At 42.2% G+C, this 26,793-nt stretch overlaps 1 protein-coding gene across 2 annotated transcripts in view; it reads left to right on the forward strand.

Moving 5' to 3' along the window:
• Positions 1 to 26,793, forward strand: part of GRK3 (G protein-coupled receptor kinase 3) — a 278,817-nt gene that overhangs the window by 219,147 nt on the left and 32,877 nt on the right. For both annotated transcript variants that reach the window (XM_088467892.1, XM_088467893.1), the window contains 3 exons: positions 3,972 to 4,050; positions 6,706 to 6,836; positions 20,907 to 21,001. In XM_088467892.1, the coding sequence (XP_088324018.1) occupies positions 3,972 to 4,050; positions 6,706 to 6,836; positions 20,907 to 21,001 (305 nt within the window). The remainder of the gene's footprint in view (positions 1 to 3,971; positions 4,051 to 6,705; positions 6,837 to 20,906; positions 21,002 to 26,793) is intronic.

Consider the following 26,793-nt stretch of genomic DNA (forward strand, 5'->3'; position numbering starts at 1 on the left):
TGTGGACAGTTAGAAGGGATGTAATTAGATAGGGAAGTTATGAAAGTTATGTGGGTGGTTCTGGAATCTGATAAGCTTGTCTGAAGTGGTGAGTTTTCAGGGAAAGCTTGAAGGTTTGGTAACTAGAGGAAAGTCTTATTGTGCATGGGAGGGCATTCCGCAGAGTGGGTGCAGCCTAAAACAATTTGGGAGATATTTTCAGATAAGTAAAGAGATGTATGTTGGTGTGGTTTGGTTAATAGCCTTATGTGTAAGTAAAAGTATTTTATATTGAATATGGTAGAAAACTGGTAACCAATGGAGGGACTAACAGAGCGGATCAGCAGACGATCGTTTGGCGAGGAAGATCAGCCTCACAGTTGCATTCAAAATGGATTTAGTGGCAAGAGTCTGTTTTTGAGAAGACCAGTAAGGAGACTATTGCAATAGTCAATGCGGATTGTGGTGCAGTGTGAATGGGTAACTCGGGTTGAAGCTACCTGGGACCTGTTCACAGCATAGGAGGAGCCGGCGCTTGGAGATGATATAATCTCCAAGCACCGGCTCAACATGTGCCTTTGGTGATGTAATCGACTCAGAATCATTAGAGCAATCTTGTTCAACATTATTAACTATTATGTCCCTTATCCCCATTATTCATTTCCCCCATCATTATTCATTAAAACCCTAGTTACCTCCCTCAGTCTTATTAAAATGAACTCCTTTAAAACCAGCCCTTTCACCTCGCTATAAAACCTAATCATCCTAACTAACCTCTTGTTCATAACATTACCATCTATCTCCTTTTTCCCCCAAGCCATACTGTACTTACCTGTTTATCGCCCTTCCTTTGCTTCTCCTATACATACAGCAGCCACCATATACAGGAATGTGAGAGGTGACTATTGAGGATTTAGGGGCCTTGCATTGCAGCAATAGGATGCATGGCCCCTACATGAAAGACCAGTGCCACCAACCAACTACCCCAAGACCTCCGTCCCTACACACTCCCCACTCTCCTTTGAAACAAACGTTGGCTGAGAGAACAAATATTAAATACCGCACTGACCTACTGATGAACTTCACTGCCAGGCATGCACACTCCTGTTTAGGAGAGTATCAGAGTTTGCAGCTTCTCTAACACCTGACACACACCAGTTACCGTACACTGGATATACACTATATTTCAATTGTTATACATATGCCTTCAGGATATTGCCAGACAAGAGGTCACCTTTCATTTACATAGTATCCTCTGTCAAGTTAGTTTAATAACAAAGGGGAAGGGCGCTGCAACTTGCCCCTCACCTAGCACCTCACACACACACTCTTTCGGCTGCAGCTCGCCACTTCTCTAACGGCAAACACACTCTATCATTCAGATGGGCGCCGCAGGAAGGGGAGGAACAGCAATAATCCCTGTGGCCCTTGTAGTAAGGATGTACGGTACACTAATCACTAGATTAGCCAATCTCATACACCCAAGGCAGCTGGCATCTCCTCCGAATTTCACCTCCCGCATCCTAGTATAAGGTGAAATATATGCATATCATTTAGTTACACAATCAGAAGAGGCGGCCTCAGTAAGAGACAGGCTTACAGAGAGAGATTCTTGCACAGAAACAGACAAATCTCATGTGCACAACTCCAGTTTGGGGGGGTCCTGCGTTCTGGATTTGAACCCTAGTATGTTAGGGTCCTACCCTAAAGAAGTTACCTGGATATGGTGGGTAGGCCCATAACCTTGGCCATGATTATGCTAAAAACCTCTATTGATTGCAAAATGTTATTGCATTTATATAGTATCAATAATTTGGAGTTGTGCACCGGAGATTTGTCTGCTTCTGTGCCTGCAATTAGTCTCATCAAGTAGCACCTCAGATAATATATATTCAGGTTGTGCAGACCAGGAATCTTTCCCAGAGAGAGTTTCTTGTAAGGCCTATGGGGGCGATTCAGACCCGGACGCAAAGCAGCGCACTTTCGCAGCCATTGGGCAGGGTATGCAAATTCTGCGATCGCACGGCAAGGCTTAAGGTCGCTGTCTATGTCTTAGAGAGCGACGGCAGAGCGGACGCACACCGGTCTAAAGACGCCCACTTTTCTTTCTTGGCACACATCAGCTCCAGGAAGTGTATGATTAATCAGAACCATCGAGAGCCATCAGAGCTGCTCATAGCCCTTGAGGACGACCCTATGCCACTGCAAGCACTGCGATCACTGCAGGCTGAAATACAACCAGGTAACGTGTACAATGATGCTACCATGCTAATTATGCACGCCCATAAAACGCAGTTTTGACGCCCAGACAAGCTTCATTCGCAGCACCACTCCCCTGTTACCACCCACAAACGGCACTATCTGTCACTCAAAGTAGAGTCCAGTCTGTGTACTACGAGCGCACAATTCCCGAGCGCAGTGAGTGTCTCGCGCATGCACATATTGACGCATGCGCAGACGGGTGACTATCGGCCATAGCGTTCGCAGCTTAGCGTCCAGGTCTGAATTGGGCCCAATGTCCACTCCACCCCTTTCTCTTAGTCATGGGTTACTATTTAGCTGATCTTTATAATTCGCTTTCTACAATAACCAGTTAGCAGTTAAGCTGTCAAAAACATGTTTACACTAAAACACGTCATATTTTCTTTAGTGGTATCTTATACTCTACTTTATCATAATGGAGTTGTATTTTAGGACTTATACATGTAGGGAGATAAGCTTAAGTGATTCAGGCTTTCTTCAGTGTCTCCGTGTTTTCCTGATTAGTACATGAGAGAGGAGCTCTATGTAACATGTTGAAGCGTACTGCTGCTGTGCAGGAGAAGGGGGAGCAGCTGTGTGTCTGATCAGATCCACACTCACCTCCTCCACACAGTGACGCACACATCTCCTGATAAAAAATTCATTCTGCATATCAGAGTGAGGCATTAACATGACCCATCCAGGACAAAGGCTTTCATGAAGCATTGCACAACAGCCATTACTGGGGAGTGACTACCAATACATTGTTGTGTCTCACAGTATTTAGTTGATTAACATATTAGGCAGAATCAATTGTTTCATTAAACAGATAGAAATAAAGATACAGACACACTGCACTGCTCTCATTATAGTCATATGTCATTGCCCAGGTTCAAAAACAAAGGAAACACATAATAGTGTGAACCAGCATATATGAAAGTCCTTTACTTTTGATAGGCACATACTGTAGAATGGATGTATATATATAAAGTCACAATGTGTATCTGTGTGTGTGTGTATATATTTTATGTTAAGTAAGCAACAGTCAAATTGTGTCATAGTTGTTTTATTACAAGAAAAGGAGAGGGTGGGGGACAAGTACATTGTAAAGTTCTAGTGACCACACAGAATAAATTAAATGGGTCATCTTGACCTTTAATGGATAACAATACAATACGGATAGGCAAAGCACTCACCATACAACATAATGGGAAGGTTGGCACCTCACAGCAGGGGATCCAGAGAAGAGGCAAAGTGAGGTGTTTTTAACACCAGTGCAGCCTTTTTCAATCTCATGCATGGTAACAAGGACACACTACACACAGTACATAGACCCCCTCACTGAACGTGGAGTCATTGTTTATCATCCTTGTTAGATTAGGCAGATACATCTGCGACTACATCGTGATCTTCAGGTCATTACTCCTATTATTCTTGTATTGCTCCTTTGTTTCATATTATTGACTACTATGTACATACATAAGTGGCTAGGTTACATAACTGTGGACCTCTATTAAAGACAGAGAGTTTGCTTGTATAAATATTTACATGTCAAAACAGAGATATCTGGTATGTTTGGAAGCTGTAGGCTACCAGTTGACTAATAGTCATACGTATTTATTTTTTTGTTTGTGTGGTTTATCTTCATAACCGTGATGAACATGTTACATGTGCATATAATCTAACATAGTGTATTTAGTTTGGGCCATTGTACTTTTCATGTGGAATAAATTGACTCTCTTTATTTGCAGGACTGTCCATTCATAGTGTGCATGACTTACGCCTTCCATACACCTGACAAGCTCTGCTTCATCTTGGATCTGATGAATGGTAACATATGACGGATTATGTGTATTTTCGTATCTCATCACTGTAGTTTCTGTTTTAATAATAAGCAGGAACAATATTAAAAGTAGTGTACATTCACTGCAAAGAGTGTGCACTACCATTGACATCAGTAGATCAAGTACTTCATGTAATACCAAAGGAGGATTTGGATCTTTAAATTGTATAGATACTGTGACTTTGTAGTGTTGTGAGATAGATGCTTTAGGGCAGGCTACACTCATACACTCAGTTGGCATACTGCAGGATATGAGAAGAATAAATTACATTGACAGTTTTGACCTTTGCATTGTCAGGCAAGTTCATTGTAAATGTTCTACTTGTTATTGCCATTCAACATTTTCCAGTAGTAGTAATAATAGTATATGTGGTCCCTCAAGGATATGTACTGTAAGTACCAGCTACTCTTACCCATGTATAGTGTATGTATGTTGGCACTGCCATAAGGATGTGGAAGGTACACAATACAGCAAACCTGAAGGAATTTTTCTATTTACTGAGCTGGATTTTATTAAAGAGAGCAGCATTTAGGTCATTTCAACAGCTGACAGAGTCAAGGATGGAAATAGGGGGATGAGGAGGCTCAATTAAATCATCTTTGGCATGAAAAGAAAACAATTCTTGGTCACAACCAAAAATACCCACCATTCTTGACATTTAAACCATCCCACCTAGTTCCTATAGATACAATTTAGAGACCAAAAAGAAATGTATATATTTTTTAAAATGACTGGTTTGTAGCCATACGCTAAGGACCACTTTTGTGAATGAGGAGATAGTAACACCAGAGTGAAAGTATAAGAATACAGGGTGATACTGTGAGTTATGCCGGTGTTACTGGAGACTTACAATGCAGAACTTCCACTCGGTAAAGGCTTGCTAAGACTGCTTGTCCATGCTTGTCTTCAATAAGGGCACATGGTCACTACCTATTTTTGTATATACACTCTCTTCATGTGTGTTAGCATAGAGATGATTTGAAGGGATGCGATCACAATATCAACATTCAAAATATTGTCAGTAAAAATGTAGACACCAGGATGTCAACAGTTATGATGTCGACATTGTTGGAATGTTGATATTGAACATGTTGACATCTGCAAAATGTAAATATGTTAAAAAAAAAATCATCTGTTTTGCCAAAATTCGGCAGTGCCGACATTAGGGTTAGGCTGCCGGGGGAGGGTTGGAAATACGGGTTGGCATACCGCAACTCTACTGCACCACCGTAGCTGAATGAAGGTAAGTGACTCACTGTTTTATCGACATACTGAATGTGTTTTTTTGTTAGTCTGTTTGTTTTTTTTGTTTTTAAAGGAAAACTCAATCTAGGAAGAATATTTTCCATATTGTAGTACACTGAAGCTGTCCTATTTGTGCAGAGACCATCTCCCACCAGCATTCTAGATTCAGTTATTAAAATGAGTTCTGTTTTCTCATGAAGATGTGGGCTGGAACACCCATGCAACTACAAATGGCTGAACGAGACAGTAGTACATATTGTGTCATCAGTGGACTTTACCATTCGAGAGAACAGCAACTCCCAATAGAGCTCCAGGCTTTATTGGAATCACAGAAATGATTTAAGTAGAATTAGTTATACAAATTCATCCTAACCTTGCATGCAAGCAATCGAGGAGACTGTTTGTCTCTCCCACAAAGACAATGGCTACATTTAATCACAACAGTCATTTTTCAAGGAGGCAATTTGAAGGGCATTATGTAATTATAAGGAAAAAACAAACATTATTTGGTTTTTGAAATCCGGGAGATTGCTTCATGTGCTTTACAATGACTGGCATTCATTAACCTCTGTGTGCCAATATATTAATAATAATAACATAACTGTGGCAGATTGCAGCCTTTCATTACAAGAGACGTTACATAGGATATGCCAGGGAATATCACAAGATGATATTTGCTTCAATTTCTAGTAATTTAATTGTTCTCATTCATCCTTTTAAGATGTTTCCAGCAAAATAGCAGTTGTATAAATGACATTAAGAGGCAATCATTCTGTTCTTTCATTTCTACAGTATGTTTAATAATTAGAACTGAATAGTTTAACAAAGTTAAACATTTTCTAATTTACCGGACAAACTGGCCAGTAGAATAAAAAATGCAAAACACTTTCAACTTTGTCTGGACAATTTGTACAGTATCGTTACCATCACATTGCACTCCCATCCTGTGAGTGTAGCCTTTCTGTTTGTGTGGATACTATGTTTTCATTCTGCCTGATTTAGCAGCATCAAGAGTTGTGTATCTCTCTGTTCTGCATAGTTAAGGTTCTATTAACCATGGATCAATGTGGTCTGGGGAAAATAAAGAATTCTTTAGTAATGGAATAAGTGGCTCCTACCAAACTAAAGGATATTCCTTCATTGCTGAGAGCTTTGTTGTAGGAACAGCCCAAGAGGAAAAAGGTATCATTGTGGCATATATGGTTCGAGCTACAACTATTGGGTTAACATGACCTATCCTTGCAGACTTTGGGTTATGAGTGGAAAGATTTCATACACACGTGTGTGTGTGTACAAACACACACATTATAGCATGTTGTATATTAAATGTACCCATTTATTTACCAATGTATTTATGGGTCGTAAATTAATCTTCAAATTTACTTGTGTATTTCAGGGGGTGATTTGCACTACCACCTCTCCCAACATGGTGTCTTCTCGGAGAAGGAGATGAGGTTTTATGCTGCTGAAATTATCCTTGGCTTGGAACACATGCACAATCGCTTTGTAGTATATAGAGACTTGAAGGTAGGTGTTTGATATACCATCTATATTTTTTTATTATTACCAATTATTTTTATAGCGCACATATATTTTGCAGCACTCTACAGAGAATATTTGACTATTCACCTCAGCGGAGCTTACATTCTATATTCCCTACTACATACACACACACTAGTGTTAATTTTTTGTTAGGGGCCATTACACCTACCAGTATTTTTGTATTGTGGGAGGAAACCCACACAAGCACAGGGAGAATATACAAACTCCCCACAGTTAGGGCCGTAGTGGGAATCAAACCCAAGACCTTAGTGCTGTGAGGCAGTAGTGCTAACCATTACACCATTTGTGCTGCCCATATCAAATAGTATAGGGATTTTTTGGGGATGTACTCAGGATCCCGACTGTCAGAATGCCGACGGTCACAACACCAACTGCGGCATCCTGACACTCACAATCTGACAGATTTTGACAGTGAGTAATAGGGTTGGGTTAGGCACTAGGGGAAGGGTTAGAGTTAAGCTGCAGGTGGGGGGTGGTTAGGGTTAGGCTGCGGGAGGGGACAGTTACAGTTCTGCTGCGGGAGGGGTGGACTGGGGTTAGAATACTTGCCAAAATCTGTCTGGTTGCCATTGTCTGTATACTGATCGTCTGCATTGTGATTGTCTGGATCCCGTACCCAACCCATTTTTTTTTTTGAGTGGCACTATTTATCATTGAGAGTTGTAGATGGCCATAGCTTGCATTTACTTACCAAGCCTCACCAAAGCATTCCTGAGTACTTTTGTTTTATACAGCAGGAAGCTTTACAAAAACCTTTTTTTTTTTTTTTATTTATTTATTTATTTTTTCCCCATTATTAAAATTTTATTGAAAGTTTTTTAAAATAGGGAAGTTCAAGGGGCAGAAAAAAGGAAAGTTAGGGGGACAGTATACAAGACAGGGAAAAGTCTCTGTATTACTTAAATTCAGATAACAAATGTCAGAAACATTGAGAAGACAATATAACAAGTGGACAAGAGGTTAAATATCCGGGAGGGGCTCTCCAGTCAAAACGGGCAGAAAAAAAGGATGGAATTGCATTTTAGTTAGAATAAAGGTCATGGGTTGTGTCCCAGAAGGCAAACAAGATTTAGGGACACCTTCCCCTTTCATAGTATAATTTTGCCATCATGCCATTTAATCATGGGAGAGGCTGTAGAGTAAAGCATCCCCAAGGTTTCCATCTTGAAATGATATTATATATTAGCTGTGACTTTGGAAGTGGAAGGGTAGTAGGGTTTATCCAGTTTTGTGCAATGGCCTCTCTCGTAGATATCAGGATGTGGCCGATAACATAGCGATGGTGCTTAATTATAGATGGATGGTACATGCGGAGGAGAACCAGACTTCAGTCAAGGGTAAATGATATGCTATTATCCATGTGGATGAGGACAAAAACCTCAAAAGTCATTAAATGGGCAGAAATACACAGAACAGGTAGCTTAGACTTCCTTGCTAGGCTATAGTGTGTATGTATGTGTATATATATATATATATATATATATATATATATATGCCCCAAAACCATCTTCTTAATGCAAACATCTTATAAGATTCCGCCAACTACAGAGCAGTGGTGGCACTGTTACTCTTAATTGTATAATGGAAATTGAGCTAAACATAAAATTTCACCTGGATTTTAGATAGTTGAAGTGATTACTTCTGAATGGTAAAATTGCAGCTTCATCTTGATTTACGACCTGAATCTTTCACTCATCCCAAATGAATCCTGATTTTAGAATATCTTTACATTTCAATCTGTTACCACAACTTGAGCAATGAGCATCTAGCTTAACACACAGGGTGAGATATATCAAGCCTTGGATAAAGATAAAGTGGAGTAGTTACCCAAAGTAACCAATCAGCTTCTTACTCTCATTTATCTAGAGATATCTATGAAATGACAGCTGATTGGCTGTTTTGGGCAACTTCTCCACTTTACCTCTCTCCAAGGCTTGATACATCTCCCATATATTATAAGAATAATGCTTCCTCCACTGTAAAAGAGTTTTGTATTCTCTGGCATATGCTGCATATCTATTTCTCTTACGTGTAGCTGTCCTCTGGTTATAAGAGTATAATTTGTAGTGTGATTGTAAGTTTGCGAGCAGGGCCTTCCTACCTATATATCTGTCTGTTATTACCCAGTTTTGTTCTATTAATGCGTACAATTGTAAAGCGCAACGGAATATGCTGCGCTATATAAGAAACTGTTAATAAATAAATAAAATAAATAGTTTGCTGGTGGCATGTTTGTTACGGTTTCTTTTTTCTATTACACTGTGAAGAACCAGCATTATCAAGATCTAACTCATTTTAAAATTGATAACCACAAGTATAATGTTCAGTGATTTTCAAACATTTATAAACAAGTTCATTATAATTAATCATGTTAATTTAAAGCATTTTTACCATGTTATTGAACTGAAGAATAACTTGCTTAATTGTACCAAAATCTGTCTTGTTATGTTTGTCCTCTGATAGAGATTTTGGTGTTTCTGACACGGACTGAGGTGTGCCACAGCTATGAATTAAATGTGTGGTCTGTTAAAGCACTGGTTTTATTACATCCGGTATAGAAACCTAATTATCCAACTCTCATTCAAAAGGTCGTTGCACTGTTATGATTACGTGAATTTTTTTTGCTAAACCTCAGCAAGCAGGGCTAACCCAATCCAGAATGGGTGCTTTACCTTCTCCTTAATAATCTGCTTGTTAGTAAGACTAGACTAATGGTGCCCATACACAAAACGATGTCCTCACGATACGATTTTATGGTCAATTTCCTCATGAACTTTCACGGGAGCTCCCTTGCCGTCGTGATCACGATTTGGAGTTAAAAATGTCCAATCTGTCTAAAGATCCATCTTGCAGCCAATGCATTGTATCCCAGATTGGCTAATCTGCCCTACAGCACGGCAGATCAGAAGATGCGATGTACGACGAGCGGGGACGCGCATCGGCATCGTGCTCGTGAGTATAAACTCACGATTTGTACTTTTTTTACCTGATTCGTCGTCACGATTCGTCGAAATCGGCCAAATCGTGTAAAATATCGCTATGTGTGTGGGCACCTTAACAGTTCAGCTAGTGGTCATGGAATAAAACAACCAGAAACATACAAAGGTCCTTTCAGTTTGTGGTTGCTGTCCTAACAAACACATCACTTCCTCCAGCCATGTCCCTTTCTCTTTCCTCTAACCTCACCAGCTGTGTGACATAGGTTTATATTGCAGTTGTAACAATCTGCCCAAATGTCTTAAAATCAAGCTATTGTTTTTGATGCCAGTGTGAAAGCCAGAAATCCCTCAAGGCATCCTAAGGAAAGATCCCAGGGCTGTCGAGTGTTTCAATAAAACCATGTGCTCCGAGAGTCAGCGATCCCTAGTTTGTTATCTCCTCAATGCTCCCTCTGTTTCTGAAGACAAGGTGTTGTTATTGAGAGCTATTATACACAGTGTGCTGTGATGTTTATCTAGGATTACATAGCACAGGATTTATCAGCTCGTGCTCCCCATACCCTTTTTACATCACAAAATGTCAGTCTGCATGATGACTGCTTCTGTTGAACCCCCGGTCCTGTTTGTGCTGCTATCTTTCACCATCACCATCCATGTACCTCTTGCCCTCTCTGTAACACTTGTCATTGTATCTCACATTTTGTGTTGTGGGGGCAGGGGAGTGACAGTGCATAGGACACTTAACCAGTTACAGCTGATCTGATTTTATGTGATTTCAAAGTCCATAGCTATGAGACAGGTAACCATGGAAAGTATAAAAGCCTATCATGCAGCTTACTTGATTGATCCTTATTGTATAATTTTATAATATTTGCTTCCATAGGGTTTTTGTGAGTAAAGCTGGGTACACACAGTACGATGTGTACCCAGCGATGCGATCCCAAAATTACTGGAAGATCAGGGCTGCTTCTAGATATTTCCTAGGCTTGATTTCCTCCCAATCCGTCCCTGATAATCTATATAATAAAATATAGTGCTGATAAGAGAAATAGACAGATGAGAGGGAATAGAGAGATGAAGTAACCCCACCCCATACACGGTGCGATGTGCACCCAGCGATGCGATGCACGATCAGATGGCCGACATATCGGGTGGTCCACACACAGAGCGGTACGGTGCCCGACCAGCATGGGATAGTTCGTCGATTCTCCAGATCTCATGTGCATGCAGAAAGATCTGGAGGAGCGACGGACGATATCATGCCAACACGCCGAACGGTATAGCTGCGATATCGTTCCAATCTGTCGGATTGGCAGCTATATTGCATCCCTGTGTCCGGGGGCCTTAACGTTTATGTTCTAAAAACTTTTTATGTCAAGTTTCAGCAGCACAGCTTTTACTTGCGTGAGTACATCTGTATTTTACTTCATACCTATAATTGGTATATTCTGTCTGCACAGAATATTCTTTCTTTCCTAAACTGATCCAGCTAATATTATTTTGCACAATAACGCTCCACTTTAGTTTCCCCTCACCAGCAATCACATAGTGTGCATTGGGCTTATTCTTTTTTTTTTTTTTTTTTTTTTTTAAATACGACAGGGTCAAATCAATTAGCGAGTTTACAAAAGTGAACTTGCGTCCTGTAACTCGCATACATTGCGTGAATGCACACCCCAATTAGAAATGCCAATTCGCTGTACTCGCAGCAAGGTTGCACAGTTTTTCTACAAAAAGTGACCTGGGAGAAGTGCATGAAAAAGTGGGGAAATCATCCTGGACCCCAAAAGTGAGATAGCAGGTCCATATAGAAGGCTGTTAGATTTTTATTAATTTTTTAAAAACTTCACTAACCAAGAGTTTTTCAGCAAATTAAAGTCTTTCCAGCATTTTTGGGGTACAGAAAATGTCTGAATAGAAATGTTTCAGTATTTCTATACAAGTTTGCAAAGAGTTGGACTAAACACTTTTACATCTCATCTGCAATTTCAGAAACCTCTCTCCCATCTCTACGTACATGTCACACATCATTTATACCTCCATGTACCTGTCCCACATCATTTACACCTCCACGTACCTGTCCCACATCATTTACACCTCCACGTACCTGTCCCACATCATTTACACCCCCACATTCATGTTCCTTATCATTTACACCTCCATGTACCTGTCCCACATCATTTACACCTCCACGTACTTGTCCCATGTCATTTACACCACCAGATCACTGTCCCATTATTTACACGTTTCCGTACCTGTCCCGCATTATTTACACCTCCACTTACCTGTCCCATTTTCTACTTCAGGGTCCATAGGGTATCAACAGGATACCTTGGGTATAGGTGTGACGTCAGTCATCGGGCACCATAGAGTTAAGCTTTTCAGCCTCCCAGGATGCACTAGGTCCCCCTCCTATACCCCGCCCCCGAGCCAAGGCACCTCAGTTTAGTTTGGTGCCCGGCCAGAGTCGGGTGCACCTGTCGGAGTGGGGGGCTAGAAGAGCCCCTGAAGCTTTCTTCTATGCAGCTGTGGCTGCACATCTGGATGTACAGCATGGACAGTCAGTCCTGACGTCCATGCTGTCTTCCCTACACCCCCGTCGGTACCAGAACGCCGGTACCAATCCGGGGATGCTGGTGAGCATCTGGGGTCACAGCTAGCGGTGACCCCAGATGTTCCGGACCATGGCCGGATTCCAGGGGGGCAAAGGTAAGCAGCGGGGTCCCGCGGTGGGTCCCTGCTGGTCACATGGTCCTAAGTCCCCAGGCAGGGGGCTCCCTGGGGACTGGCTGCAGCGTGGAGCCAGGCGACCAACCTGCACTTCCACTACCCCCTGGGACAGCGGACCGCAGCAGAGCGGACTTTCTAAGTCGCCAGGACTTTCATCCGGGGGAATGGTCCCTGCACCCGGACGTTTTTCAACTGCTGGTGGACAGATGGGGTCTTCCAGAGATCTACCTCATGGCGTCCCGGCACAACAACAAGTTGCCGGTGTACGGGTCTCGCACAAGAGACGAAGGGGCGTCTCTGGTGGATGCTCTGTCCGTCCGGTGGACCTTCCGGTTCGCATACCTGTTCCCTCCGGTCTCCCTTCTTCCACGGGTAATCCGGAAATTCAAACAGGAAGGAGGGACGCTCCTGTTGATAGCTCCCGCGTGGCCCAGGTGGCACTGGTTCTCAGACTAAGCAAACTTTGGCAGCCTGGATCCGTATGGCTATTTCTGAAGCTTATCTTCATGAAGGCCTACCTGTTCCTCCTTCTCTGAAGGCTCATTCCACTAGGTCTGTGGGTCCTTCGTGGGCAGCTCGACGTGGTGCCTCTGCAGTTCAGATCTGCAAGGCTGCTACGTGGTCCCATACCTTCGTGAGGTATTACAGGTTTGACACCTTCGCCTCTCAGGATGCTTCCTTCGGGCGGCGGATTCTCCTTTCTGCACAGGAGCGTCCCCACCCTTAAAGGATACTGCTTTGGGACATCCCCAAGGTCCCCACCCTTAAAGGATACTGCTTTGGGACATCCCCAAGGGTGGATACCCTATGGACCCTGAAGTAGAAAATATGAGATATGGTAAGAACTTACCCTTGTTATCTCTATTTCTACGAAGTCCATAGGGTTCCACAGGACTCCCGCCCTGTCGCACCTGTGCTGCAGATGGGCTTTGCTCTGGTCACCGGTTTTTCCGTCTCCCTCTGGTGAGAATGTGATTCTTGTGTGTGTCCAGATCTTTTTTCTCTCTCTTCCTTCTCCTCCTCCGGCCTATGGCTTGGTAAAAAACTGAGGTGCCTTGGCTCGGGGGCGGGGTATAGGAGGGGGACCTAGTGCATCCTGGGAGGCTGAAAAGCTTAACTCTATGATGATTGACGTCACACCTATACCCAAGGTATCCTGTGGAACCCTATGGACTTCGTAGAAATAGAGATAACAAGGGTAAGTTCTTACCAGATCTCATATTATTTACACCTTACCATACCTGTTCCACATCAACAACCCATTATTGAGCTTTTTAGACAAATTCACCTGAAAAGTTACCCATTAGTTTTGGCCAAATTATGAACCCCTCGAAGCATTTTAATAAAATTAATATATTACAGCAGTGGTTCCCAAACGTGGTCTTCAAGGCTCCCCAGCAGTTCAGGTTTTGGAGAGATCATGGTTGAACACAGGTGACTTAATTAGTACCTCAGTCAGTTTGATTTAACCACCTGTGCTCAACCATGGATATCTCTAAAACCTGTAATGTTTGGGTGCCTTGGGGACTGCGTTCGGGAATCTCTCTACTAAAGGGAAAATTTACCTACCAGTCCCAGGATACAAGCCCTGGCACTTGTAAGCATGGCATTTTGGGGCTCTAAGCTACACATCTGAATTAAAAATATATATAATTTCCATATTATAAATGGTGTACTCGATAGCAGTCTAGAAGCTCACTTTAAGTATACCAGCTAATGTTGTGTTATGTGGCTTGACTCCAAAAACATTGACATTAATTTTCATTGCCAAGCATCACGACACCATGTGACTCCTCTCCAAACTCTTATAGCTTTTTCCTTCTGATTCATTTCCTGAGCCAAAATAAAAATAAAAAAAGGGACTCATAAATAAACTCATCGTTACCTTGCCAAAAACTAGTGTTGTCACTTTGATGGGTATGCAGGATGAACACGCAGCATTGACTATCTGGGTCATAGGAAACATTTCATTTTGAAAACTAGGTGAGTTGTGTAATCAAAAGGAGACCTTTTAAAGCAGTTTGTTAAAGTAACGCTGTTTTATTCATGTGGTCCCCTCCCTCATTCCATTACATGCTCACGATCGCAAGGGGAAAAAAAATGTTTTAAGGGAAACGTGCGGCTGGAAAAGTCTTTTACCCTTCAAGTGAGAGGAAAAAATGCAAACAGGAGGCACACTCTGATTCTCTAATTTGTGTCCATGAATAAACCACAAGTACTCATGGAGTATTAAAGGGACACAACTCAAATCAAATAATTTCACAGTACAATTCAAATACCCCCCCCCCCCCCCATTAAAAATCAAACAAAAAAATGTGTCTTCATAACATTGATGAACTAAATTGGATCTGCCCAAACCATGCTGCAATTCACCAAAATTCTCACCTATTTGACCAGAATCACCAATTTTGAAGTATGCAAATCGGGACTGTTCATCCAACATCTAGACAATTAATGTATGATTTAATAGGAGTTAATGTTTATGTAACTATAGATAATTTTTTTATTCAAATTTATTTCATAGGATGGAGATAGGTTTAAATCAATAGGTAATTTGGTCATAAGCATGGTCCTTCTTCAGGATCGCCAAAGAACATAAAATAAGTGACCACTAACCTAGTTATATATAGGCTTGGTATCTGGGCTCTAATTACCACTCCTATTGTATTCCAGTGTGACGCATAAACTTAATTATGGCTGGTCCAATACATAAGAAGTTTTGCATCACATTAGGTTCCCACGTGACAGTGTTAGATTCAGTTACCAAATAACAGGTGATGCACAATCCCATTCAACCTATCCTTAAGTCCCAAAACCGGAGCTCACTATAGTGTGGACACAAACTTGTAGTAATGAGGGAAGACCATTTAACAGCCAGGTAATGTGTAAACATTTGCCATAGTGGGAATAATTGAATTTGTCCACCCCAATTCCTCTCTGTATCCAGAACAGGTCTCATATAGAATATATAATATGCTATAATTCTCAATAACTAGTAGTGAAACATCTTGATGCACACACACTTACACATGCTTCTACCCATACCTTGGTATGCATGTGCCCACCTGGAAGCAGGCTCCTCAAATCCTCATGCACACACATTTATGATTTTAAATTCTTGCACATACAAGTCATTTTTACAGACATATCATGCGTGTTCCTTCACTCTGTATACTCCGGAGCTGCTGAGCATATGCAAGTACAGATGTGGTCATACCTAACAGAGGGGCCTATTCATTAAACCTAAAAATTCGATGGAGATTATTAGGTTTAGAACTCGCATGGAGTTCTACCTAACTATAGGTGGAATTCATCATTCCACCTCTCCATAAGTATCTATTCCGAAAAGCTGTCATTTTTGCGATGACAGCTTTTCGGGAAATAGATACTTTTCCCTGCCTACACTACCTTATCGCATCTGGAAACAGTGCTGCGCATGCGCTGTTACATCTGTAAAACCAGCGCATGCGCAGCACTGCCTACAGATGCGGTAAGTTTGTGTATCCCCCCTCCGCTTACCAACCCCAACCCCCCCGACTTACCTGTCCACGCAGCAGCCTCCGGCTTCGTACTGCTGGTCTGTCATGTGGTTTCCCAGCAGACCGCATGACAGATTAGAAAAAAATTTATATATTTTTTTCTTTTTCTAAACTTTCTTGTGCTCTGCTGGGGAGCACACATGTCCGACCAGCCTCCGGAGCCTGAGGACGGAGCAGAGCGTCGGAGGGACTCGTCGGGGGACCTGCACACGCGGATACAGGTAAGTCGATTCTGCTATTCGCCACCTCACAGTGGCGAATAGTAACTGCATCAAATTCCGAAAATTCATAATTTTCGAAATTTGATGAATACCACAATTTCCACATCCCCATACTAATGTATGGGGAGTGTGGAAATTAACGCAGGGGAACTTAGCAAGGAGATATCTGTGATGTCTCCTGTGCTAAGTCTGTTCATGAATACCAAAATAACGTTATTTAAGGAAAATGTCCTTAAAAACGTTATTTTAGTGTTGATGAATAGGCCCCTTAGTCACATCTCATCTTGCAAATGAAGGGGCGTAACTGGGTGGAAACGTAGGCTAAGTTCAGAGAGGGCATGTTAAAGAAATTGGGTGCTAAGATGATTTGTGCATACTTGTACTTACTCCTGTTCTCTATAGGAATAGTGCAAGCGCAAATTTTTAATGACTGCTATGAAACAGTGTACACATAGTCCAACCACGTGCATCTCGACAAGCATACACCTTTTTTGTCACGTGCACACCATGGGAGCATTTACTGACACTTTGCGTTCAACTCTGTCTCAGTCCCATTATTGTAGTTTGTAAGAACCAACAACTTTATAAGGGTCTTCGGAAGCAGAAAGGAAAAGGCAATGTTGCATTTATTTACATGGTATATTCACATAATACTGTTAATAACTTTTAGGTAGAGACATAATTCATTATTATCTATAGTGTTATCTTTCAGTGTATTTTAATAGAAAACAAGCACTGAAAATTAAGATGAGCTTTTATACCTTTAAGTCATCTGCACATACAGTTGGCAGATGTGCAGGGAGCCTTACAAAATAGTTGATGTTGCCCTCAGAGCAGCTAGGATGTATTGAGCTCTCTCCCAGCTGTCAGTGCTACAGGCAATAGGGGAATCCCACATTCGGTGTATGAGGAGGCTGCTAAAAGTGGAGTCCAATGACTGCCAACCCCTGCAAAGTAGTGAACACAGTTCTGCGGATAGAGCAAAAGACCCTAGAGCTAATCACACGTTCAGTATCTATCAAATTTATACTGCATTCATTAGTACACTGAATACTATGTCAAGGTTGTTTCTTTCCGACATTGTTCTTAATCCGCCTTTTATGTCTCATCACGTTCCTCGCTTCTTCGTTTCACATTCCTAATGCTGACCGGTTTCTATGCAGATGAGAGAGAATAGGTAGATTTCACAAGTCGCCCCTGTAATTTTACTTTGGGCTTAGAAATTAAAATGTGTTTATAAATGTTATTTTCTCCAATTTAGTGAAATCATTTCTTGTTAATTGTAAGACATTAATACGAGACACCTAGATGTGAGTAAAGCATTATTCTTATACATAATAAAAGAACACTTACAGTCAGGTGCATAAATATTTGGACATTGACAGAATTTTCAAATTTTGGCCTCTATTCGCCACCACAATGGCTTTGAAATGAAACAAACAAGATGTGCTTTAACTGCAGACTTTCAGATTTAATTTTAGGGTAATCACATCCAAATCAGGTGAACGGTGTAGGAATTACAACGGTTTCTATATGTGCCTCCCACTTTTTAAGGGGCCAAAAGTAATGGGACAAACTAAACAATCCTAAATCTAACTTTCACTTTTTAATACTTTGTTGCAAATCCTTTGCAGGCAATTACAGCCTGAAGTCTGGAACGCATAGACATCACCAGACGCTGGGTTTCATCCATGGTAATGCTCTGCCAGGCCTCTACTGCAAATGTCTTCAGTTCCTGCTTGTTCTTGGGGCATTTTCCCTTCAGTTTTGTCTTCATCAAGTGAAATGCATGCTCAATCAGATTCTGGTCAGGGGATTGACTTGGCCAATGCATAGCATTCCACTTTTTAGCCTTAAAAAACTCTTTGGTTGCTTTTGCAGTATGCTTCAGGTCATTGTCCATCTGCACTGTGAAGCGCCGTCCAATGAGTTCTGAAGCATTTGACTGAATATGAGCATATAATATTGCCCAAAACACTTCAAAATTCATTCTGCTGCTTTTGTCAGCAATCATATCATCAATAAATACAAGTGAACCAGTTCCATCGGCAGGCATACATGCCCACGCCATGACACTACCACCACCACCATGCTTCACTGATGAGGTGGTATATTTTGGATCATGAGTAGTTCCTTTCCTTCTCCATACTCTTCTCTTCCCATCACTCTGGTACAAGTTGATCTTTGTCTCATCTGTCCATAGGATGTTGGTCCAGAACTGTAATGGCTTTTTTAGATGTTGTTTGGCAAACTCTAATCTGGTCTTCCTGTTTTTGAGGCTCACCAATGGTTTACATCTTGTGGTGAACCCTCTATATTCACTCTTGTGAAGTCTTCTCTTGATTGTTGACTTTGACACATATACACCTACCTCCTGGAGAGTGTTCTTGATTTGGCCAACTGTTGTGAAGGGGTTTTTCTTCACCAGGGAAACAACTCTTCTGTCATCCACCACAGTTGTTTTCGGTGGTCTTACGGGTCTTTTGGTGTTGCTGAGCTCTCCTGTGCGTTCTTTCTTTTTAAGAATGTTCCAAGCAGTTGATTTGACCACACCTAATGTTTTTGCTATCTCTCTGATGGGTTTGTTTTGATTTTTCAGCCTAATGATGGCTTGCTTCACTGATAGTAACAGCTCTTTGGATCTCATATTGAGAGTCGTCAGTAACTGATTCCAAATGCAAATGTCACACCTAGAATCAACTCCAGACCTTTTACCTGCTTAATTGATAATGAAATAACGAGGGAATAGCCCACACCTGTCCATGAAATAGCTTTTGAGTTGATAGTCCCATTACTTTTGGCCCCTTAAAAAGTGGGAGGCACATATAGAAACCGTTGTAATTCCTACACCGTTCACCTGATTTGGATGTAATAACCCTCAAATTAAATCTGAAAGTCTGCAGTTAAAGCACATCTTGTTTGTTTCATTTCAAAGCCATTGTGGTGGTGAATAGAGGCCAAAATATGAAAATTCTGTCAATGTCCCAATATTTATGCACCTGACTGTATGTTGTCCACATTCAATCTGAACCCATCGTGCACCCAGAACAAACACACATGGGCAAACTGGCTCAGAACTCTTCTAGCTTTAATGCGGCTAGTGCTCTGGACAGATGACCGCAGTCACAGGGCTATGGCAGTCACCTTCTAACTCTATTTACCAACATGCCTGACAATAATCCAATCAATATATTACCAAGTGCTTTATGGGACCATACACTCTGGGGTATTTAGCCAACTCCATGATTATGCTGATATTGCAGAGTATATCACCTGCTTTACACTTTGTCACCTGTTACATTTATGTAGTTCCTTGTCAACTTGAAACATCTGTAACCCATACTTGCCATCTCTCCCTCATTGTCAGGGAGACTCCCTGAAGTAGTAGCAATCTCCATGAAGAGCCTAGCAATCTCCCTGATTGTACCTTACCCCCATTATGAAGCTGTTATATTAAAAAAAAAAACCTGAGATATATACATTCAATTGGGATCATTACTATCATTTCCCTGCATAAGATATAAGACACAATGATCCCTATGGCTACATGCATTTTCTGATATGTATCAGTGTTTTTTTTCATGAAATAGATCTTACTAATTGCATTGGGGCTCATTTACATTTGGATGTAAGTCAATATTATGACACGCCTCTCAGATGTAGCAGTACACGCCCACTTTACTGCCACGCTCATAGGTGTTGCTTTCAGTCTCCCTGAAATGCTTTTTCAAAAGTAGGCAAGTATGCTGTAACCGCTGACTAAAATGTGTTTGAGAGTAGATTTGGAATAATGTACGATCATACTGACCTATATTCTCTAGGTATTAAAACTCCATTTAGTTTTTCACAGAGTAGCACTGACTTTTGTCGATATTTACAGCAATATATTAGTGGTATATTTACAGCCAAGTCTTGCTTCACAAGTTATGGTATTACAAAGGTATACAATTGGGAAACCGGCTGCCTTAATACCGGCAGCCGGCTTCCCGAATGTCATATCCCGGCGAGGGTGAAATGCCGGGTGTCTATATCTAGACGCCTGTAATTTCCCCGACGCCGGGAGATAGGAGCCCGGCATCCCGATCGAAGGGATGCCGGGCGCCGCGAGCGGACAGCCGCAGGGGGGGAGGGTTAGGTTTAGGGCACCCGGGGGGACTTAGGGTTAGGCACTCCCCCGGGAGGGTTAGGGTTAGGCTAGGGGGAGGGAGGGTTAGCGTTAGGCACCCCCGGAGGAGACTTAGGGTTAGGCACCCCCCCGGGGGACTTGGGTTTAGGCAGCGGGGAAGGGGGGTTAGGCACTTAGAGGGGGGGATTAGGGTTAGGCACTTGGGGGGAGGTTAGGGTTAGGCACCCCTAAGGAGGGTTAGGGGGTTAGGTTAGTAAGTACTTACCTTAGCGACGATCGGGATTTCCAGCACTGTCGGGCTTCCGCTGCCGGGAACTCTGCTTTTGTCGGCCAGGCGCTGCCTGGAATCGAACCCCCGGCCATGCGGCCGGCGGTATTTCATACCGATTCCATTACAAATGTACCTACAATTTAAGTTGTGGGGATGTGTGAGTAACTGTGAGAATTTATTATATTCTCTCCATTCATTATATTTTCAGCCAGCAAATATTCTTCTAGATGAGCATGGACATGTGAGGATATCAGATTTGGGACTTGCATGTGATTTTTCCAAGAAGAAGCCACATGCTAGTGTGTAAGTACTTACTTGTCGTTCTTTGTTCCAATATTTTGTTTTAGGTTTTTTTTTCTTAAATTGTATGTCCATGTGAGACCTAATGATATGGGTCTTACATGATGCTACTGAACCTCAAACATAATTATCTGTCAGAGACTGACACACCAATCCTAGATAAACTTCTACATTCAAAACACAGGCCATGCCGCTCTTTGCTGTAAGCAGCATTTATTCTGTAGAAGCACTGCTATAGGGAAGGGCTCCCTGAGGTGGCACATACTCCTGCAACTCAGTTTCTTGGGGTTTACACACTCCATCAGTCAAAAGAAGTGATGAAGTGTGTCATTTTGACTGCAAATAAATGTTGGTTGTTAACCTAGTTTAAAGAAAAAAAAAATCAATAAATGAAGTGCTGCACTTTTTACAGCATATTAGATTTGTTTTATGATACAGCGCAGGATCACCTGTGCACCATTTTTTTTAATAAGAAATCCAGTACACTTTTGGTAGTGAATGTATCTCGAGAGGTCTCCTGATTGGACTGTTGTATGTGTATGGCTGTTTAGCTTCATACTGAGAATGGGAAACACTAAATTCAATTGTTGTGGTAAGGAATGGCAGGACATGTGTCTGATGCAATGTCAGGTGATGATCGCCAGAGCCACACTTAGCAGGAGAGTGATTTGTCTTCTTGCTGCTAACAGACCATGCTATAAAACTATGCAGACCAACTGTCCACATGTTAGAAAATGAGAATAGTGCTGTCTGGAACTAACATTTCCAAAGTGACTAGAAAGAAAATCCCAGGGATACGCTTATCCACTCACACCATATTAGCAAAGACTGGGGTTTGTATACACAGACTGATATGTTTGAGTTCTTTCTATAGTGATGTACACAAATACACCCATATTTACAATTAGGTGTAAATATGTATTTAGCAACACTAAATTTATGCTGAACCCAACAAAGAAAGAGTATATAAATAAAAAGGAAATTCGCACAAAGAAGAAAGTGTTTGCCCTGGTGAGCTTACAGTCTAAACACACCTTTTGTAACTCTTCGGAATTTCCTGCCCACAAGAGCTACCGCTCCCTGGTGCTAAGCACCCTGCATCCTTCGTTTACTCTGTTGATAGAATTGTGCTTGATACTGATACTGCTGTAACTTGAGATTGTTGTTAGTTGGACAGGTACCCAAAATAATTGACATTTTAGCACGGCAGTAATATAAATATATTAATAATACAGAGCGAATGATTTAATCAAACATAATGTAAGTTTTCTGATATTCTTATTTGCTTTAGTGACAGGTGAGTTTTTAGTTTGCGTCTTAATGTAATTATTTAAACAAATTTATGGTATAATTAAATTTTATACATGGTCTAAATTGTTTGTTCATGCAAGCTTATTTTGCTCAGGAGCGGTTTCATTCCATAGGGCTGAGTTAGTGATAGACATGTTAATACACTTCAGGGGCCACACGTGTATCCCTCTAACTTTCAATGGGACAATTCCCTTAATCTCTCTAATGAATTAAAACAATATATTTAAGTAAAAAAAAAAAAATACCCATCTTCTATAATATGTCAGCAGATATTTAAAGAAATGTTACAAGCTATAACAAATGTAACTGTAAAGCATAAAAGAGCTGAGGGCCGCAGGTGAAGGTTCGGATCAATAGAAGAAGCCCAGCTGCAAGCAGTGCATGGGGCAAGAGGTAGACAACACTAACAAGGCACTTTTCTTAATAGATAACCAGACTAAAGGAGTCATACTGTTGGGGTAAATGTACTAAGGGTTGAGTTAACATTTTGGTGGTTTTTCCAATCCAACCATCTACTAAAGGCAAAACAGACTGAAATTTACTAAGAGTCAGTTAGCATACCAACCACAAACTGACAGTAAAACAACGGGCAATCCACCCAAATAACCTGCGGCAGTTCCCACGCCATGACCAATCAGCTCGAGCTCATTCATTCCTATGGAGTGTGGCCCCAAGTGACCTCTCATTCATGACAGGGTTTGGGTTACGGGAGAACTGAAAGTAGGTCCTTGGGGTGTTAAGGGGACCTGTGTGTGCATAATTTTATTGCTGTGGTGTAGTATAGAGTCTTTGCTACAGTATATATACATATGTATATCATGCCTTTTAATTTGGGGGGACACATGAATTGGACAGATTCTCTCTGGCTGGCTTAATTCAAGTCTCCATTTCACCTGGTTTTAATCAGTCGCAGAACCTGTGTAATTCACGTGTCCTGAATTAAAGGGATGATATGACAAGCCTATGTATAATGTATAGTTGTGGACTCATGTTGTTGTATGAAAATGTCAGTCTTCCATTGTGTGAACTGTACCATCTCCCATGGGTAGGGCATTTGTCTCTGCAGCCCGCCACACTGTCTGCCTGCAGCTGCTGTGTGGCTACATATTCCCCATTCCACTTTTGGTGTGTACAACCCCTCCCCCTGACAGTTGCTGTTTTCCTCTGTGCTTCAGGAGGACAGGATGTCTTCGTTGTGTTTACTGGTGTTGAGACACTGCAATAGTAGGCCCGGGGAGAGCAATCTCTGGGCCTGTTCAGAGATGGACGCTTTTAGCATCGCTGCTGCATCTGTGAAAGACATATACTAATGCAGCAGGAGGTGTCTGAAAATACACTTTCTGACAGCATTGCAGATCCTAGTGCTGCATACTAAGATGCAGCATCTGATCTTCTGCAACATCATCAGCCATTTGAGTAACCCTTGCAGCTCCATATTCGAAGCTAGGAAGTCTGCGTGAGAACACCCCGCCACCAAATGACCATAGTCCCTATAGATTGTAAGCTTGCAAGCAGGGCCCTCTTACCTCTATGTCTGTCTGTTATTACCCTGTTTTGTTCTATCAATGTTTCCAATTGTAAAGCGCAACGGAATATGCTGCGCTATATAAGAAACTGTTAATAAATAAATAAATAAATAGTCTGTCAATCAGACTGTGGCTCAGAGGGCACTGCGCGCAACGATGCGCATGACCCTCATGTACAGTACGGGTCATGCGCAGATGCCCCACCATCAGGTGTGCATATATCTCTGAATGAGGTCCTCTGTCACCACTGATCAGTTCTGTCAATGATATGCCACTAATGTTTGATGATTTTTTTCTGCTTCCGATCATTTTACGCTATTGAGAACTGTGTAGAGGCAACTTTTTCACAGCACGTGGGCCTCCTAAAACCTGCCTTCTTCCCTGATTGGCCCATCGTCTTACATTCCCCACAACAGAGATGCCCACCGATGGTTACAGATCATTGATGGTTAAATCACTGATGCACATCTCTATTCTGTGGCCTTGTATTCTGACACTGAGAGCAGCTGTGGGGTATTGCAGAAGTGCGTGCACCTCCCTTGGAGACTTAGTGCGCATGTATGCATTACCCGGGGAATCAGAGTGTCCATTGCATTAGACAAACGCCATTATAGGATGAAAATATATATTATATTATATTTAGCACAACTTATGCTGTTACTTTGATATAATTGTTGTGGTTTTACTGTCAAACCCTTTTTGACTGTTGTAGTTAATTTTTAAACAAGTGTTGCCTATAGACCATAAATAAATATAGCTAATGAGCATTAAGTTCAGTGATCTGAAAACAGGGTATACAGTATGTAACACATTTCACGTTTATTATGTTTATTTCAAAAGTCCTTTGATGGGTAACGTGTGAGGTCAGGAACATATACTGTGTCAGATTAATCTATTCTCAGTGTATGGCAGTCCAAGAGGCTGAACTTTATATAGTTTGGTATAGTGATGAACACTTGGGGAGTGACTAATTAGAATCTGTAGGCACGAGTAGGCACTAAAGCATTTGTAGGCGCAGGCAAGTCATAAATAGGCATTAGAAGGAAACAGGGGCGTATCTACCCATTGGCTAGGCTGGCACTCGCCAGGGGCGGCCGACCAAAGGGGGGGCGCCACCCAGCAGTGCCACCAGTAGCCAAGGGGTGGACAAGTCCCTCTGCCCCACAAGTGTAGGGCAGACCGCAGTCAGAGCGGGCTGCCCTACACAGTTTACAAACAGACAGCCGCCAGTGGCGGCTGTGTGTTTGTAATAGCAGCCAGCTAATGAGAGTCATGCAGACTCTCATTTGCTGCTGCGTCGTCTGCAGAGGGAGCCAGCTGGCGCTCACTCATGAGCTCCATGTTCCGGCTCCCCCAGCAGCATGTGACCGGAGAGACGTCATACGTCATGACGTCTCTCCCATGCAGGAGAAGAGCGTGCCGGGACTCGGATAGCGACGGTCGCGTCAGGAGCGGGGGCCAGGTAAGTTGAATTTTTTTTTGTTCTTTGTGTGTATGTGTGTGTAAGCCTGGCACTACAGGGGGGGGGCACTGAAATAGGGGGTGTCCGCTACTTGGGCACTTTACTGCATTGGAGTGGCCACTGCTGGGGGCAATTTATAGGGGGTGACCACTACTGGGGGCAATTTATTGGGGGTGGCCACTACTGGGAGCACTGTATAGGGGTGGCCACTACTGGGGGCACTGTATAGGGGGTCTACAACTGGGTGCACTGTATAGGGGACTACTACTGGGGGCACTGTTTAGGGGGGCTACTACTGGGGGCAATGTATAGGGGGGACTACTACTGGGGGCACTGTATAGGGGGGACTACTACTGGGGGCAATGCAGCATAGGGGGGATTACTACTGGGGGCACTGTATAGGGGGGCTACTGCTGGGGGCAATGCAGCATAGGGGGGATTACTACTGCGGGCACTGTATAGCGGGGGCTACTACTTGGGGACAATGCAGCATAGGGGGGATTACTACTGGGGGCACTGCATAAGGGGGGTAGGGGGGCACCAGTACATTACATTGCCAGGGGCGCTTGGATCTCTAGATACACCCCTGGAAGGAAAGCATCTATGCAAAAAAAGAGGGCATAAGTTACCAGAAAAGGTCATTAACACTGTATGTAGAGGCCAACAGAGAACACATTTAACAATATTAAAAAATGCACAGACAACAAGTAATAGTACATATTTAGACAAAACAAATTTTTATACAAAGACTAATCAACAACATAATGTCAGAGTATAAACGGAACATAAAATTGCAGATCAAGCTGCAGTATTAACAAGGCGGTAAGCATCAATGATAAGTAGCAGTCCTGTGACATAGGTTAGTGCTCATGAGTATAAGCTTGTGAATCAGGGCTGGTGAGATGGGTGCGGTATTATAAAGAAAAACTCAAGTGAAAGAGGAGTAGAGACAAGTAGGTTAGCACCAAGTGGGGAATAGAGTTTGGAGGTGCTAGGAGGGCTGATAGGCTTCTGGTAAGTTTTGAGGGTACTTTAGATCCTTGGAGAAAAGGTCTAACCTACTAGGATGTGGGTCTTTGTAGCACGGGCAATGATTTCAATTTTAGAATTTGTATCAAAAAAGCGTTTGGATATGCACAATGAAATATGCGAAATACAACTGGAAACAAACTGGTCTCTTCTTTCAAGAGAAAGGATGGAGGGGAAGAGGTCAGGGAATAAGCAATACATTTGCTCAGCAGAATACAGGTGATACTGGAGGCCAAAGGAGCTGGTGAAATGACCAAGGGAAGAGAGGGATAAGGACAGATCATTGGGGACTCCGATAGGTAAGGGTAGAGTGAGGTGAAATTGAGTCAGGAGTAGAAACAGAAAATAGAAGTAAATCCGGGCAGGACAGCATATTGGAGGCCACTGGAATGGAGGCTATGCAATAAAAGTGAATGGTAAGCGGTAACCAAGGCAGCAGTGGCGTCGAGAAGTACAGGAACTGAGAA

Source organism: Taudactylus pleione, unplaced genomic scaffold, assembly GCF_031769625.1.
Source record: "Taudactylus pleione unplaced genomic scaffold, aTauple2 ptg000078l, whole genome shotgun sequence".
In the NCBI taxonomy this organism is placed as follows: Eukaryota; Metazoa; Chordata; class Amphibia; order Anura; family Myobatrachidae; genus Taudactylus; species Taudactylus pleione.